Here is a 17301-nt window from a genome sequence, read left to right as displayed (position 1 = left end):
AAAAAAAGATAGCTAGGACATGAAAAATATAGAAGGAGGATAAAGAGAAAGGATGCATGATAGTAAATCAAAGGAAAGGCAGATGATAGGTGATGAAAGAAGAAAAGGAGAGAGGGAAAGACAAAAGCCAGTGGGAGAAGAAACAGAGAGGGGAAGGGTTAAACAAAGCAGTGACAAAAATGTTTTTGTGATGGCAGCCTCTACTCTGTGTTGGCCGTTTCCGTCAGGGCTCGTTACAGAAGAACAGTGGATAAGATCTTATTAGGTGAACAGTATCAAACAATATAGGTGATAACTCCATCATAACGAGGATACATTGGGGTGCTATCTCGATACCTCCCATAGTCTGTCAGACCAGCTCTATACCCAGCATTGCTACGTATTATACACTATGATTTACGGCTTGATAAAATCCCAGTGTGTCAATCCTATTGAAATTAAAGATTTTATTTGAATACCAAAGAAGCGCCCTGCGATAACCAGCTGCATTTGTGATTATTATCTAATGCTTATGTGGAATCATATAGCCATTTTATGAATATATATCACAGTCTGCGAAGCTATCAGGAATTCTGATAAATCCGAATAAATTCCTCATGGAGTGAAAGGTTTAACACGGAGATGGTACGCAGCATCAGTAGCACCATCCTCCAGGAAAAGAAGACGTTGAGTCGGGTCTATCTTAGGAGCCAAGCGAACACAGCACCACCTTACATCAGAACCGATAGCAACATGTATTAATAAATATGAAAGCTATATTTTTATTAGCTGATAAAGATTGTAATCTATCTAACTCCATCTTATACACATCCATGAAAATATTAATTGTTTGTCATTACACCTTATTATCCAGTTCACAAAGAAATATAAAACGATTACTGGCATTTACATCCAATTAACGTAATAAAGAATTTGAAAACATTCTGACAAATTATGTTGTGAAAGTGGCAGAATGTCTTTTAATGTTTTGAAATGTGTTTAATCGTCGGTGATATCTATCTTACAAGAACTTAAATAATCTGATTTGAAAGTGATAGGCAAAATTACTGCGCATCTTATAAACTGTTAGCAAGTAGAAAAATATAAAAATATGGAGAACAAATAAATTCTATCTTTAGGACACAAAAGTTCTGTCTTTTCCCTCATATGGAGATGTATAATTTATTTTATAAAATGAATTCTTCAAGCTTTTATCATCTCTTGATCTTGAAAAAGAGAAGGCAACTATACTAATATAACTTGATGTGTTTTGATGTTCATCCAAAAATATTACACAAATCATGGGAAAGCATGATCAGCCACAAAAACAAATGGAAGAAATTCATACACACAAAAGAACAAATCATGCCGACAATAGATTTGAAATTTGAGTGTTGTGTTTACTGTGAGGACATTAGAGCAGTACAGATGCTTGCTAAGATAGGAGGGGAATATATTACCATTGTTCTCTAAATATTACATATGGGGACGCTCATAGTTACGACACAAAAATCTGCTGAACGAGGAAGAAATGAGGGCTATATAGAAAAGCTACACAGGGGACAGCTAACAATCTCAGGTCTGATCGCAAGTGGATTGTTACCACACAACTAAAACTAGAAATGTCTGTATAGCATAAAAGTTCCCCTGCCTCCATATGAAGTTAAGACAAGATGGGACAAACATATGGGTAACAATATATTATTTCTTTAATCAATATTTAAGAATTGTCTTAAGTCATAATTTATACTTATTATTTTAAATGAAATGTTCATTTTTTGAATCAGTATTATGAATTGACTAATGCCATATTGCATACTTATTATTTCAAATTAATACATTATCTTATTAATCAGGATTTAAGAATGACTTATATCATAATATATACTTATTATTTTAAATTAATAGTTCATTTTTTAAATCAGTATTTAAGAATGACTAATGTCATAACATATACTTATTGTTTCAAATGTATCTTCAGACGAACATGATTCAAGTGAAATGATGAATCTAGAAGAAATTCACAGAAACCTGATCGGGATGTGGCGTATACAATATTTTATCTCGGTAAATCTATCAAACTACAATATCCATCTTTTTGGAATACCAAAATACTGACTCAACTGAAATTGTCCAATATTTCATTTCCCTGATTAGGGGTTACAATAAAATGATAAATACATTTGCACTCTGTTTACATGCAAGGGGTCGGAGATTTGTCCTCATGGGTGCTGCCCTCTGTGTGTTACTATTGTTCTGTGTCCCGACTGTACCTCAGGTCGGAGCTTACTGTAACCTGTATTGTGAGTCGCTGGTAGGAAGACCAACCCCATCATTACCGGTCAGTTGGGGACAAATCATAGTGTGATGTATAGGGCTGACTACGGGAGGTATATATAAATTATGGCAGTGATGGGTATATATATAGGCCACCCCTGTTTACACCCCTATCGTGATCGCATGTCACACCGAAGTCTCGGCAGCTCGCTCCGCTAATCAACCCCCAAAGCATCTTATCAACTCCAGCGATCAGTATAGGGTCCCAACTTCATCCCCTAAAACTTAATTTGCTTGGGCTCATAATGGCAAAAAAGCCAATAGTTTACGAACATTGAGGAGCAGGGAAAAAGTATCAAATGGTTGGTAATTGTTGGCTGGGAGTGATATCTGTTAGAGTTAATCAGACGCGAGCATCGCTCTGATACATCTCACAACTATTATTGATTAATACTTTCCATGATTCGCAGCAATCAGACACCGTTCTTAGCCTAGCCCCTTGAAAATGGCCACATCCATTTCCTTGTATGGTAGCATTAGGCAGCGACGAATGATCGACACTCATCACGAGGTTACCACTAGCCTACCTCCAGGCATTACATACGCTCCCCCATATAATTACTTAAATACCAAATGATTTCCGTAATAACCTGTCTTCTATTAAGTTTTCATGCAATCTAACAGATGTGTTCAACAATAGAACTTTAAATTTCTTAAACACTATCATTCATTGGGAAGTTAAATAGTAGACACGCTTGATTTACTGCAAAAGGAAATCAGCAAAATTTGTTTCCATTTCCAAAGTAAACATTGACTTTAATAAAAGATTATTAAGGACCAAGCATTAATACAATTTATCTGCTGAAAATTTATAATTTCTTTTGGCAATAAAAGACAAAAGAATAAGTTTGCATGACAAGGACCTTGAGGCCTGTTAAGTGAAGAAAAAGAAATGCTTCACAATGTGACATTCGTGTTAAGGACGCGAAATCCGTGAGAAATAGTGTGATTTTATTTCATTATACGGCTGATTTATCACAAAGTTAACATGATGTTATGCCATCAGGATCGAAAAATTATATTTTAATATTTAAACATATCTAATTGTCATTATTTTTTATTGCAAATTATTCTAATTCAAGAATATGAATAAATCATATTAAATTGTCAGATGTAATTTGTGCTATTAACAAAATTGATTCAAATGTGGAAGGTTTGAGAAATATGGTTTATGTGCGTTTGTAGTTTATACTGAAGTTTGTATTATGTGGAGACGTCTACCGAGGTTGCTGGTTCGTTTAACAAATATTTAATGGTGACATTAGTATGAAACAAATTGACATTATCGACAATAATTCTGAATAAACACGAATCAACCAGCAATTTAATTTGATACTTTAAAATATTCTGTTGTACAAGATGTCATTCAGGTAAAAAGAAAATCCTTTGATATATATTGTATCCCAAACTGATTTAAATATGAAATAATCGCTGATGATATAAAGTTTGAATATGTCATGAATGTCTTTCTGTTTTCATTCAGATGCCAGTTGGTTGCTTTAAGTGGACCTGAGAATAAACAAAGGATAAAAACTTACCCCTTTTCTGCATAAACTGAAACAGGTCATCTAAAAACTCTTTTCTCTTTGGGTCTTCACTTAATTCATATAGCTGAAAAATAACGATGTATAAAAGAATATAAATTTGTAAATAATATTATTTGCACAAAAAATTTAAATGTCCATCAAATCTTTGTAAAAAATAAGTACTTACAGGAAGAAAAATATATTTTAAAATGTGACCCCATTATTAAAGATTATCTACAAAACATTTTATGTCAAGTTGATACCAGTCAACTTGATGAAGTTAGCATCATATAGATCATAGTAAAATAACAAAAACATAAATTATACTAATAGCATGTGCAGCACTAAGTTATCAAATCAACAGATCTAAATCAATTATAACTTTTAGATAACACTCCTTTTAAGTAATCAAACTTTACAGAATTTTTATTATCAAACATGTTCAATATTTCATCATTTCATTCTAAGCATAGTTAATTAAAATATTAATCACTTTCACGATAATGATATGGCACATTTAGCAATTATATTCCATAAATAAACAAGATTGATTAATTCTACAATTTGTGTGAAATGTTGAAGATTCATATCTGAATTTGGGATAAAGCATATATTTTTTTTTTTAAATAAAACAAAACTTGTCTAGTGATAAAGAAATAACTTTCAATTAATAGAAGCCTTTATATAAGCTTAAAATGTTATAAAACTTTAAATATATCCTAATCGATAAATTAAGTGGGCAGCAGTTTATTCTTTGTGTATGTGCAGCTTTATTCATCATCACAAAACATGAAGTAAATTATCTTTTGATCTCCTAAGCATGCTATGTTAGTGTTTACTTTCATAATATTATGTAGCATAAAATTAAAATAAACAAGACAATTATTGTTTTGTTTATTAATCCTTTTTGAATTTGAGTTAAAATTTATGGCTCTCCATTTAATGATTAATCTATTTTCCAAATCCATGTCAAATAAAAATGATCAATTTGATTTCCAAATGATAAATATAAACCTAACAATTCTGACATATACTACTAATTATAATTGTTACCAACTACAATTAATGAATATGTTATTCAAGGCAAATTATATCTATTATTTTTGTAACTTAATTCAAATTATAAATATTATTACAAAGTATAAATTATAACTATGTTGTCAAATACAAATGATAACATTGTTACTAAATGTTACTATATCAATGGGCAGAATCAAATTAGATATATCTATTACAAAGTACAAATAATAAACATGATGTCAAATAAGAAATGATGTTAGAATGTGATTGGTAACTAAATTAATGAGTTAAGTCAAATTATATATCTAGTCCAAAGTATAATTTATAATTTTTACAAAGGACAAAGTTACAAATTGAAATCTGTTACATATTGTAACATTGTTTCTCAAAATCAGATTCTAGAAATGTTAAAGCAAAATGAAGTTTGCCATTTTAGTATGTACTTTTTATTTTAGCAGGATTTAGATATCATTTTCCTTACTTTTCACTTGATTAAAGGTTAAAAAAGTTATATTTAAAATCTTCATTATTTTCAATAGATAAATAAAAGTCTGAAAAGATATTATATCTCTGTAAAGTTACAGTATAAGTGTTTCATAAAAGTATTTTCAGTTTCAGTATTTGTTTAACTTATCAATTTTATAGTCTTTTTTCCCCTCTACCTATGTTAATTATATTAAAATACCATTTCAAAATAAATAACTCATTGAAACAACACCTAGAGCAAGCTGGGGTATCTACAGATATAAATTTTCCCACATTTCTTTCATCAGTAAAAACATGATATTAAATTGAACATAATATAGATATTGACTGCCCTATTCTGATGAATGATACTTCAGTTTGAAAAGACAGGTACAATTATTCTGCAATTTAAAATTTAAAATGGCACCATTGAACTTTTTCAAAATTAGATTCCATAAGGTCAGCATATCAATCTTGTTTTGAAAGGGGAATTTGTAACTACGAATTAAACAACCTAATCGCTTTATTTCTCAAGAAAACCTGTCAGAGTGGTATAAATATAAAAAAAATATGAAATAAAATTCTCCACAAGAACAAGTAATAGGGGATAAGACAGATAGGTATCATAGTATTTATCACCTCCTAAAGCCTTACTTCTGATCCCACACTGGAGCTATCCCGTATCTGACACCTTATCACACCAACCCTTATCAAATAGTATCAAATTATCATCAAACTAGCGGTCAATTGAGGAATCCCAGCCAGGGGGAAATTAGGGGAAGGCAAACTCATTCTTCACTCTGACAGGGCTAGTATGTTGTCAGAAGGATTTCTCCGAATGCGTTTTAAACCAAGGAAAAATCTGTATTTGATATCAACTTATATCATTCTATTTAGCTCAAAAGTAAAATTAGAAAATTAACATATCGGCTTCCTTCATATCGCAAAAATATTTACGATTATTTGTATCATCTCAATTTTAAACACTGAATAATTACCCGATAATTTTCTTTTGCAATTGTCTAATAAAAGTTTAAGTTTCAACAGTTTCATAACAATATGTCGAACTTAATCGTTAAAATAAGTTGCTCAAGTTTTACTTTCATTTTGTCCGTCAAATCTACTTGGGTTTAGTTAGCGCACAGCGATCACGTGACGACAGGTATTGATGTGGAATCGCCACCTTCTGATCTCTGGGCCTCAGACGTAAACAAAGCCGACAGGGTTTGAAATCAGACCCTAAACACCTCTGTGTTCCGGGACCGAATATCCGAGTCCAAACAAACACGAAATCTGGCAGATTTCTCCCCACGTGCTTCCGCAAAGCATGACAGAGCGCGTGAAAAAAAACAACTCTACTTTTTTCACTTCACACTAAAGATTTCCGATGTATAATTCGTCTGCTTATATGTTACATGCGACTTTGATAGACTTGACAAAGCCATAATCGTATAACGATAGATTTAAATTTGATTTGATTCAGTTTAATGTGAATGCGACACATTTTCTCATTTATCTTAAAACCAGTTTCGTCAGCTCATTTAATCCTCACTGAAGGTTTGAAGGTGTTTTTAAAATCATTCGCTTGAACTATTTTTGGGACTGCATCTTAAGTACTGAAGAAAGTAAAATTTAATAGTTCTGTGTTCATTAATCCGACAGCTTTGAATTAAAATGCAGCCAAATTTTGCCAAAGATGAGAGACGCCGGAGCAGCCAACCGTGAAGATGTGAACGAGTCTGACTTGAGAATCGATAGAGTGAAAAGCAGTCTGTAAATCGTGTGTGCATTTTATATCAAGACTGAGACTAATTTATGAATAAGTATCCCTAATTCACGTCTACTTCTTTTGATAAGAAATTTGTCAAAAATTCGTTCAAGAAAATTTAAGGGTGGAATTAACGCAAGCACTCGGTCGGACGTTTTCCAAGGTTGATAAATCAGTAAGGTTTAATTAGACAATTTCATGCCTCCTCTAATGGCAGTGAGGCTGGTGTCCCCGAGGGCAAATATACACCACGAGCACGCGCGCTCGTCCGCCGCTAAGACACCTCCACACATTTCACTCTCAACTCTCAAGTCCCAAGTTTTTCAAGTAATTTGAAAATCCACTGGCTTTTGAATTGGCGCTGCTATTAAATGAGTCTGGGCTGGCTTCAATCGGCGCTTTAATATTTGTGACATAAGTAATGTAATATTGCATGTTTACAATTCGATTTAAATAATTATAATAAATAAACGGTTATTCTTAAAAAAGGAAATATAGGTTAAACCAATAAAGACATTCGATCATTTCATAAACATAACTCATTTTAAATGAATTGTTTTATTTCGAAATTATTAGTGTTTACTTGGGTCTGTCTACGAACTTTGGTCATTTGTATAAATTTTTCGGCATGCCAGGGAGCTCTTTAATAAAATCAATTTAGAATTAATATCATAATGATTGATATATTTCCTTAATTTTTAACATATAATTAATAATAAACTATAAATAGAGCTGAATGGAAAAAAGGTGTTGTTGCAATGAAGTTTTGTTTGACAAATCTATAATTTGAATTGTTCACTGTATTAAAGTCAACAGAACTCACAAAGGATTGAATTATTGGGACAAATTTCCAGTAATGTCGATGTTTAATACACCGCCCACAGCTTCTGATCGCGACGTCCCAGTTTTAATTTGGTCACAATTCCGTTAAAGTGGGAAATGGGCCATATGTTAAGATCTTCGGTCCCATCGGCAAATTACTATTGTGCTTTCAATTCTGGCTATTACACGGAACAAAATATTATTTAATGCATAATTAATATATCGAATTAGGCTGTATAGATGAGGCCTGGACTATCGATCTACTATTTCGATATTTTGATAGGGTATTGTACATAGTGTACTTTTAGCTCCATACAAATAGCACAGTGCGGAATAACATGGCCAATCTCATGAAAATTGTATTTATATATATTTCTATTACAAAAATGCCATAAAATGCAATATTCCGCGGTGACCAATATAAAGCGATGTTATGGCTTTTAATCATTTATATGCTTCTGCGATTTTGTTTACCATTAGTTATCACGGTACCCAGTTGAGTAGGGCTAATACATAGATTGTCGGCCTCTTTATATCGTGAAATATTAATTAATATGGACATATAAACAGGGATATTGCATGCTGGCGTGACCCACCATCAGGCCCGGTAAAACCCCAAACAATTAAATGCATCATGGCTTCAGCATTCAGCCGGCCATATATCTCCACACTCAGTTAGATATATCATGTATCGAATATAAAATTATCTCATGTCGAAATGACATGGTAATATCTATCTTATACATTGAATCGTCTTCGCAGAGAAAAAGTATTAACAAAAAAACATGTTTGAATTCCCCGAGGAAAAACTCAATTTCCAATTGCATGTATTTCGTGATGTAGGTGATGGTATTAGAAGTAAAATACAAGCTGGGGTCGGGATAGGACTTCCAATGTGTATCCATCAATGATTTAGGCAAGGCAATTTTACAATCCCTGATACAGGGATATACTAATCATTAATTACCCACAACTTAAACGGAGCTAGATCAAGATTTAATTTAGACTTAACTAAAAAAATATATTATACATCATAATGAAATGTAAATAGATTTAAATATCCATTTTACTGGTAATTGTTTGATTTAATTAGATTTGATTGGATCTACTTCTAATTCATTCAAACTATAGAGGAATCGGAGATTGTGAATCGACTGGGGGAAGTAATAGTATTACATTAAATAGAAAACTGGGATTTACAATCAAAAGAAAATAATGCAACATTTACATTTAGATCCATTCTCATGAAATATTTCATATTTAAGATAACTACTGCAAATTATTTATTTTCTGTCAATTTTCAATCGAACAGCTCAGTAAGAAACTATGAATAATAGCTCAAATCATTATAACAGAACAAATAAATAAGTAAATTGAAAATATATTTAATTTGTTTGTTTTCTACTTTCTACAGAGTAATATATGTTTTTTTGTTTGTATTCATTTTTTAAGAATTAGAAAAATTTAGATAAATTATTTGAATCGTGTTTTTGGGTACATTAATGTTCTAAATACCATGAAGTAAATATTTTTGCTCAATATCAATACAATTAATGTAAATATTTTAAAATCTTTTATCAAGTTTTTTTACACAACAATGTGAATGATTTCCGATATCAATGTTTTTAAATGACAAATATTTTTTTCTTTTAATTATGTTTTGACTTAAGGTATTTATTAATTTCTAAAATAAAGAAATACTGATTTTGATATTAAATAAGTATTTTTAAATTGAAGTTTACCTGTTTAAATTGTTCCTCAAATGTCCAGTGGTGTGTTGGCCCGTCCCCCGTCGGGCTGATGGAAGTCGGACTTTGGGGGGAGTGAGAATTTCTATGGTAACGTTCCGCCAGAAAAGCACTGTGGGATAGAATGTCCAAACGTGGAGATTCGGAAAGAGAGAGTCCCTCCCTATGGGCACGGAATTCCTCGGAGTGGGGGAGATGTTTATTCATCCTAAGGTCCTGTCCCCTCTCCTGTTCTAACTGCTGAATCCTTTCGGCGTGCATCCTAAGTTCCTTGGCCCTTAATTCCTCATGTCTCCTTACAATCGCTTCCTCATGGGCCCTTTTTAATTCCCTTTCGATCTCTTCGCGTTCCTCCCGTTCTTGACGTTTTAACTTCTCATAAAGCTCCCTGTCGGCGGGATCCATTTTTTCGGAATGACCTCCTCCTTCCCCGTTTTCACTGACGTTGTCCGATTCCATCTCGGAAATGTTTAATTCTTCATTGGGGGATGACTGAAAAACAATATGATAATTATCGGATTGTAAGCTGTGCACCTCTTAGCTCGGGTTTCATGTATTTTGTAAGTAATAAAGTATGCCGAGTAAAGACACACGCCTTTAATTAATGCGAACAAGGTGCCCCTATTTGTCGGGGGTAAACAACGTCGGATAGCCTAAGTCACATGAAAGAACATTTAAGGATTATTTTGACAGCAATTTTCTGATTTTCACAATAGCGTTAATACAGAGTTAACTGATAGGTGTAGATAGACAAAGAAATAGATAACGTCAGATTAAGCCGGATTAAAGAACAATTGATAATTATATCATTTTATATATAAAAAGAACAAGATGAAAAAAAAATCTAGAAGATAATCTAAAAGTAAGAGTAAATTACTAAATAAGCAAAGTTAATCTCCAACGCGCGAAAATCAATTATAAATCTTTGTGTTATCAACTTTTGTAATAACAAGTTTTTATACCATTTCCTGAACAACAAAACTAGTTCATAAAAATATGAAAATAGCATTAAATTTAAAAAGACGATTGTTTATAAAATTATTAAATCTGTATAAAATGATTTATTAAAAAATGGAAAGAGAAAATAAAAACTAAAGAAATACTTCCAGATTTCTTTTTTAAAATTAAATACATATGATGTGTGTTGATAGCGGATAGAGATCTGTGTGTTCGTACCCTAAAGTTGCATTAAAGTAACAGTGAAGAGAGTAGTAAATATATATACAGTACTCACCACGCTGCCATCCACACTGTTTTCTCCGTTCGACATTTCTTAGCCGTGCAAAATTACCGGAGTGTAGACAAGTCTTTATTCACCAAAATTGATCTAACCAACTTCAGATTCGTACACTTTATCAATGAATATAATCCTATCCCCGTCATCCGTACAAATTAATTTATGCGCCGGTAGCACGTGATTGGGGAAAAAGAAACACAGAACCTTTTAACCTATGACCTTTCAACTTTTAGTTACAGATGAATAAACATACTCTCTAACTCTATGAATATTCATTATTTTAAACCAACTATCGACATACGGAATATCCAAGGATTTTCTTTCTATGAATTGCAATAAAACGTTAATATATCATACATTGAAGAAAAATATTAGCTAACATTTCACATATAAATTATAACCACTCTGGTACCGCACCGAGGCTACATCCAAAATGGCGGCCTCCTTCAAGAAAACCGTGATAAAATCAACTCCACGTGTTGGGGAAAATATCACTTCAGACACAAACTACTGGAAAAATTTGGAGGTCTGTTGATTGAATTTATATTTCTGCTATATATCCAAATTAATTTGCAGCGATTAACCTCTCCAGATACACATTTACCGGTTTGTTTATGTCGATCAACACACGTGCTCTTTTTCACACGTTCAGTGTAAAATGTAAACAAACGGATTGTTTCTCTATTTCACCAGGCCTGAACTATTCATACTGAATTGAGATTCCGTCAAATTTACTGTTACGTGTAGATTTAACACTGATGATATATTTTAGCTCAAATAGATCATTTTTCTACTTTTAAAATTTGATATGTAGACCTTCATTTTCCTTGGTGTGTCTGTCAACTTTACACAATTCTCTATCCGTGTGACATATCTAGGTATTTCATACATGGCGCAGATCCGATGGTAACTGGTGGCATGAAGTGCTGTCAACTACACTGATGGACTGTCTGATCGCCAGCCTTTATTTTAGTTAATTCTGACTAATTAAATAGAGAATAATTAAGATGACGCCTGTATGAGTGTGTCAACTGTCAAACAGAATCAAACTTTTAATGAACACAGACTTAATCTTACACCTCAAGCAACAGTACCGCAGCGTCTCATAAAATGACCTGCATCTGAATCATTTCTGTTTGGAATAGACAATTGATTTATACTGATAAATTGATCAGTTGAATTTGAAGTATACATGCAGGTACCATAATTTACAGTACAAGATATACCTATGCAAAAAGTACCCTATTTAGTATTAATATTATATTTTGTTAAAAATCTTCATAGAAATGTAGTGTCTTTATGTAATTAATTTGTTGGTACAAAAAAACAGTTTTGATTAATTATATGGACATGCATTTGTAAAAGGACAGGAAAGAATGTAGCGGCCTGTAGCTTCCGGGGTTGGATCAGGACCTCAGAACACTAGGTGGATCCTCTATCGAATGAGACACCCAATCAATTTGATTGACCCCCTGTCCATTTTCGTTACACTCCTTTTCTTTTCCTCAATTCTTCAACCTGAAGGCACAACTATTTCGATACAAGTTCTGATATCACACTGCTAAGCATACTTACAATATAAGCAACTCTCAATCGTTGAAACAGATTAGCAAGCTTGCCAATGTAGTAACAGGATAGGAGAAAATGTAGCGACCGGACCAGATTTCGAACCCTGCAGGACCCCCAAACCCTAGCTGGATCTGCCTTCTTGAGCCAAGCAGTCACCAAAAGTCCAAATATATTGACCAAGTTCAGTTCTGTTAGACATGTATTTGATCAATTTTAAGACCAAAGGATATGATTTGTTTATGTTAGACAAGAATGTTAGTCAAAGGATTCATTAAAAAGAGTAAGAGGGATAAGCTACAAGTTGCATAGTGGAAATAAGTATTTACCCTTTTTTCTCTCCGTGCCAATATTTAGTTATTAAAGCATTATTTCACTATATATTACCTACAGAAAAATGCTACAGTTTATTAAAGTCAGTGATGTCTTTCAGTTGTGATTTAACCTTATTAATCAAACTCTCTGTATACATGCATATATTGGTTACAATAAAACCTGGAGTATTGTCCAATGAACTTGGTGCCTACAGGGGAGACAACTTCCCAATTACACCTTTTGTAAAACACTTATCAAACACTAGTTATGAATACAAGGAACACATTTCTTCTGCAAAATGTTTTTAGATTTTTTTCATTTCAATAATAATGATCTCTTTATGTTTTCCAGGTACCTGTGACCAAAAAGGAATTTGGAGCCATCACAAACATAGAGTTTAGTCCATCTGAGCCTCACAGTTTTGCAGTAACAAATTCTACCAGGGTAAGTAAGGTACATTGTAAGAATTTAGGTTAAATGTCACTTGGTAAATAACATGGTACAATTTTAGAGTTACCATGGTTACCATCACCATTTTGGTATAATACCATCACAGTAAATAAACGTTATAAAAGATACAATGTTTAAGGCTTATTGCTATCTTCATCACTTTTACTATCAAAATGCAGTATGCATTTTTTGTTACTTTTTATGAATGAAATTTACAATAGGAATCATTTATGTACCACCTGATACCCTGAATAACGTCAAAAGTTGATATCCTGTGCTACGTCATTTCAGCATGAAGATTACTACATTATAGTTATGGTCCATCACCACTAGAGATACCAGTCCTGCGCAGACGTTATTTGGTATCTGCCTATCACATGTTACATGAATTGGTCCCATTCATTGTAGAACCCTATACACACAGTTGACCATTTAGGCCTTATACATGAAGGTCTGATTTTCTTTTCAGGATCAGTCAGTAGCAAAGACATTTGATGTGAACAAGTTTCTGGTTGTACATACCGAAAAGTCTGTTTTAGACAGGCTCCATTATTAAAAAAATATTCACATGCATATCTACTATAACATGTCATACATAAATAATTAGCAAATATTAGATATAGAAAAGACACTCTCTCCATCATCAGTATGTATTTTGCATCCAAGAAAAAGAGAAGATATCCCCGGAAACCTGTATCCAAAGCCAGTACTCACCTTATACCCAAGCAAAACTGATGATAGCCCTGGAAATATACCCAAGAAAAACCCAGAGATACCTCAAGAAACCTGTATCCACATACAATATGCACCTTACACACAAGGAAAAGTGGAGATGGTCCTGGGATCCTATATCCAAAGACAGTACGCACCTTGCATCCAAGGAAAACCGGAGATATCCTCGAAACCTGTATTCAAAGACAGTATGCACTTTTCACCCAAGGAAAACTGGAGATGGCCCTGAGAACCTATGTCTAAAGACAGTACGCACCTTGCATCCAAGAAAAACCGGAGATATCCTCGAAACCTGTATCCAAAGACAGTATGCACTTTTCACCCAAGGAAAACTGGAGATGGCCCTGAGAACCTATATCCAAAGACAGTACGCACCTTGCATCCAAGGAAAACCGGAGATATCCTCGAAACCTGTATCCAAAGACAGTATGCACTTTTCACCCAAGGAAAACTGGAGATGGCCCTGGGAGCCTATGTCTAAAGACAGTACGCACCTTGCATCCAAGAAAAACACGAGATATCCTCGAAACCTGTATCCAAAGACAGTATGCACTTTTCACCCAAGGAAAACTGGAGATGGCCCTGGGAACCTATGTCTAAAGACAGTACGCACCTTGCATCCAAGGAAAACCGGAGATATCCTCGAAACCTGTATCCAAAGACAGTATGCACCTACACCCAAGGAAAACTGGAGATGGCCCTGAGAACCTATGTCCAAAGACAGTACGCACCTTGCATCCAAGAAAAACCCGAGATATCCTCGAAACCTGTATTCAAAGACAGTACGCACCTTGCATACAAGAAAAAACCCGAGATATTCTCGAAACCTGTATCCAAAGACAGTATGCACCTACACCCAAGGAAAACTGAAGATAGCTCCAGAAACCTGTGTCCACAGACTTGAGAATGTACCTTACTTATGCACGAAGAAAAGCAGGAGATAGCCCTGAATATCTGTGACAGAGAGTAAGCATTCAAGAATTAACAGGATAAAACCCAGGAAACCTTGAACATCCTATACAAGTTTACCTAGAGGGTAGCTTAGAAAGAATTGCGATACAGTTTTTAATTTCCTAGACTGTGATTAAGTATTAGGAATGGAACAGAAATTAAATCAATCCTAACAAGATTATTTGTAAATTAATATTTACAAGATTATTTGGACTGAAAATCGTCTTAAGAAATTGGATTTCATATTGGTTTGAAAAAATGACAAGGTTTTATAGTGAATGGAGAGGACAGATTACTGAGCAATTTGCCTGACAAGTTGTAATATGGATATGAAATTAAAAAGGGGAAAATTTGATAATATTGAAAAGAAATATAACTCTTTATCACTTACAATTTTTTAAAGGGAACTGTAACATGTTATCAACAGAAAGAATGTATTCCTTGAGAGTTTTGATATAAGTCCTGGCAGATCTAAGATAAAAGTCAGTGTAGTATTTCACATGAGTGGAATTGATATTTATACAAGCCCATTTGATGAAAATACCAGGTAAAAGTTTTAGATTGATTGAAACAACAGCTTGATATGTTGAAATATAAATGCTATGTGATCAGGAAAAACATTGGATTGTGTGTTTGTTCTGTTAGGATATTTGAATGTGTGAATGGTTTGGCAGGCGGACGTACCATATATACCACACCATATCTAGCTTATAAATGCTGGGCATCCCATCCATGGCCGATACAGACAGACAAATCAATTATCATCTGGTGTAAGATCGCTAGGGCAAATCGACAGCAGGCCTGTACGATAAAATGGATGTGCCTTTCTTGCGCTGTGATAATAAATTTACATTTGATATAGAAAAAAATCACTAATTGAAAATACACATTCATGTAAGATATTCTTGAAATTGATAAAATGTTAATATTTGAAAAATGTCTTTTGTTGACTCAATTGACCCTGTATTTGAACATCTTGAAAATAGAAGGTTACCAGTAATTTTGATGTACATTTATTAAGGTGAAATAATTTTTAGGCACATTTAGTAAGGGTGAATAACTTTGATTATTATTTAGAAAGGGGATATATGTATATATTAATATCTAGACATTTATTAAGAAAGATAATTTTAATGCACATTAGTAAGGGGAGATAACTTTGATGATTCTTTAGAAAGGGGATATATATATATATATATAAATATATTGATATTTAGAGATTTAGTAAGGGGAGTTAACTTTAATGAGTAGTTAGTAAGGGGAGATAATTTGATGAGTAATTAGTAAGGGGAGATAACTTTGATGATTGTTTAGAAAGGGGATATATATATATAAATATATTGATATTTAGATATTTTGTAAAGGTAGTTAACTTTAATGAGTAGTTAGTAAGGGGAGATAATTTTGATGAGTCATTAGTAAGGGGAGAAAACTTTGATGAGTAATTAGTAAGGGGAGACAACTTTGATGAGTAATTAGTAAGGGGAGATAATTTTGATGAGTAATTAGGGAAGATAACTTTGATAAGTAATTAGTAAGGGGAGATAATTTTGATGAGTGATTAGTAAGGGGAGATAACTTTGATGAATGATTAACTTTGATAAGGACACCTGTAACCACTGGGTGGTATTTTCCTATTATAATGAAGAAGATCAAATCACTGTGAGATTTTCCCATCGTTGTGTGTGAAATTAGTCTACCTGACATATCGAGACAAGGTGTTGGAAGTGAGAGGAATTCTGGGAGATGATACGTATCGCAGGTTCTACCACCGTGGCTAGAATCCAGATCAGGTAGACAATGCCAAGACATCCTATTGTTTTCTGATCTGCCCTGCCATGTACTGATATCTTGTTTCTAAGTCTGCAACATCATGTTATTGAGAGAAACATTAACTTAGAGTAGAATGTTAACCTTGAACTTTGGTGAGGATTTTTAAAACAATACAAAGTATTCCCTGTGTAGTTGATTATGACCTGGACAATTTCTATCCCTTGTACATCTATAATATAGTCCCGTTATGAATCAGAAAATGTATGTAAGGTAGAATGTTTTGGTGACATTTGTTTGTGGAACACAGATCTGGAATATTTGGATGTTTGTTGATGCAACATAAAGTGACATAATGACGTAGAGGTCATAGAGTTATCCAACTAAAAGCTATATATATAGCTATCCATCTGAGGTTATGTGGTAGTTTAGAGTCACTGGTTTTTCTCTGGGTACTCCTGCTTTTGTTCACCTCCATAGTCTGGCATGACTTAATTATGTCCCTGACTAAGTAAGTAGAAATTACCTATCTCTAAAAATGATTTGTTTGGATAAATGTAATGATAATGCTGAAATAGAGTTACCATATCTGTCCTTTCTTCCGTCTCCTCACAT

The 17301-nt window shown here is 33.4% G+C and overlaps 2 protein-coding genes across 2 annotated transcripts in view; one reads left to right on the top strand and one right to left on the bottom strand.

The window, feature by feature from the left end:
* The window catches only part of LOC138333402 (AT-rich interactive domain-containing protein 3C-like), a 60373-nt gene extending 49291 nt beyond the window's left edge, over positions 1–11082 (bottom strand). Inside the window, exons 1-3 of the mRNA XM_069281756.1 lie at positions 10900–11082; positions 9660–10157; positions 3855–3927 (exon numbers count right to left, since the gene is read on the bottom strand). Of these exons, the coding sequence (XP_069137857.1) occupies positions 3855–3927; positions 9660–10157; positions 10900–10935 (607 nt within the window). The 5' untranslated portion in view covers positions 10936–11082. The remainder of the gene's footprint in view (positions 1–3854; positions 3928–9659; positions 10158–10899) is intronic.
* A 239-nt stretch (positions 11083–11321) lies between these two features.
* LOC138332604 (U3 small nucleolar RNA-associated protein 15 homolog) overlaps positions 11322–17301 on the top strand; it is a 42885-nt gene continuing 36905 nt past the window's right edge. The window contains exons 1-2 of the mRNA XM_069280602.1: positions 11322–11428; positions 13135–13227. Of these exons, the coding sequence (XP_069136703.1) occupies positions 11336–11428; positions 13135–13227 (186 nt within the window). The 5' untranslated portion in view covers positions 11322–11335. The remainder of the gene's footprint in view (positions 11429–13134; positions 13228–17301) is intronic.

This window comes from Argopecten irradians, chromosome 10 (assembly GCF_041381155.1).
Source record: "Argopecten irradians isolate NY chromosome 10, Ai_NY, whole genome shotgun sequence".
In the NCBI taxonomy this organism is placed as follows: domain Eukaryota; kingdom Metazoa; phylum Mollusca; class Bivalvia; order Pectinida; family Pectinidae; genus Argopecten; species Argopecten irradians.
The sequence above is the reverse complement of the archived record's forward strand: the minus strand, read 5'-3'. Positions and strand labels throughout refer to the sequence as shown.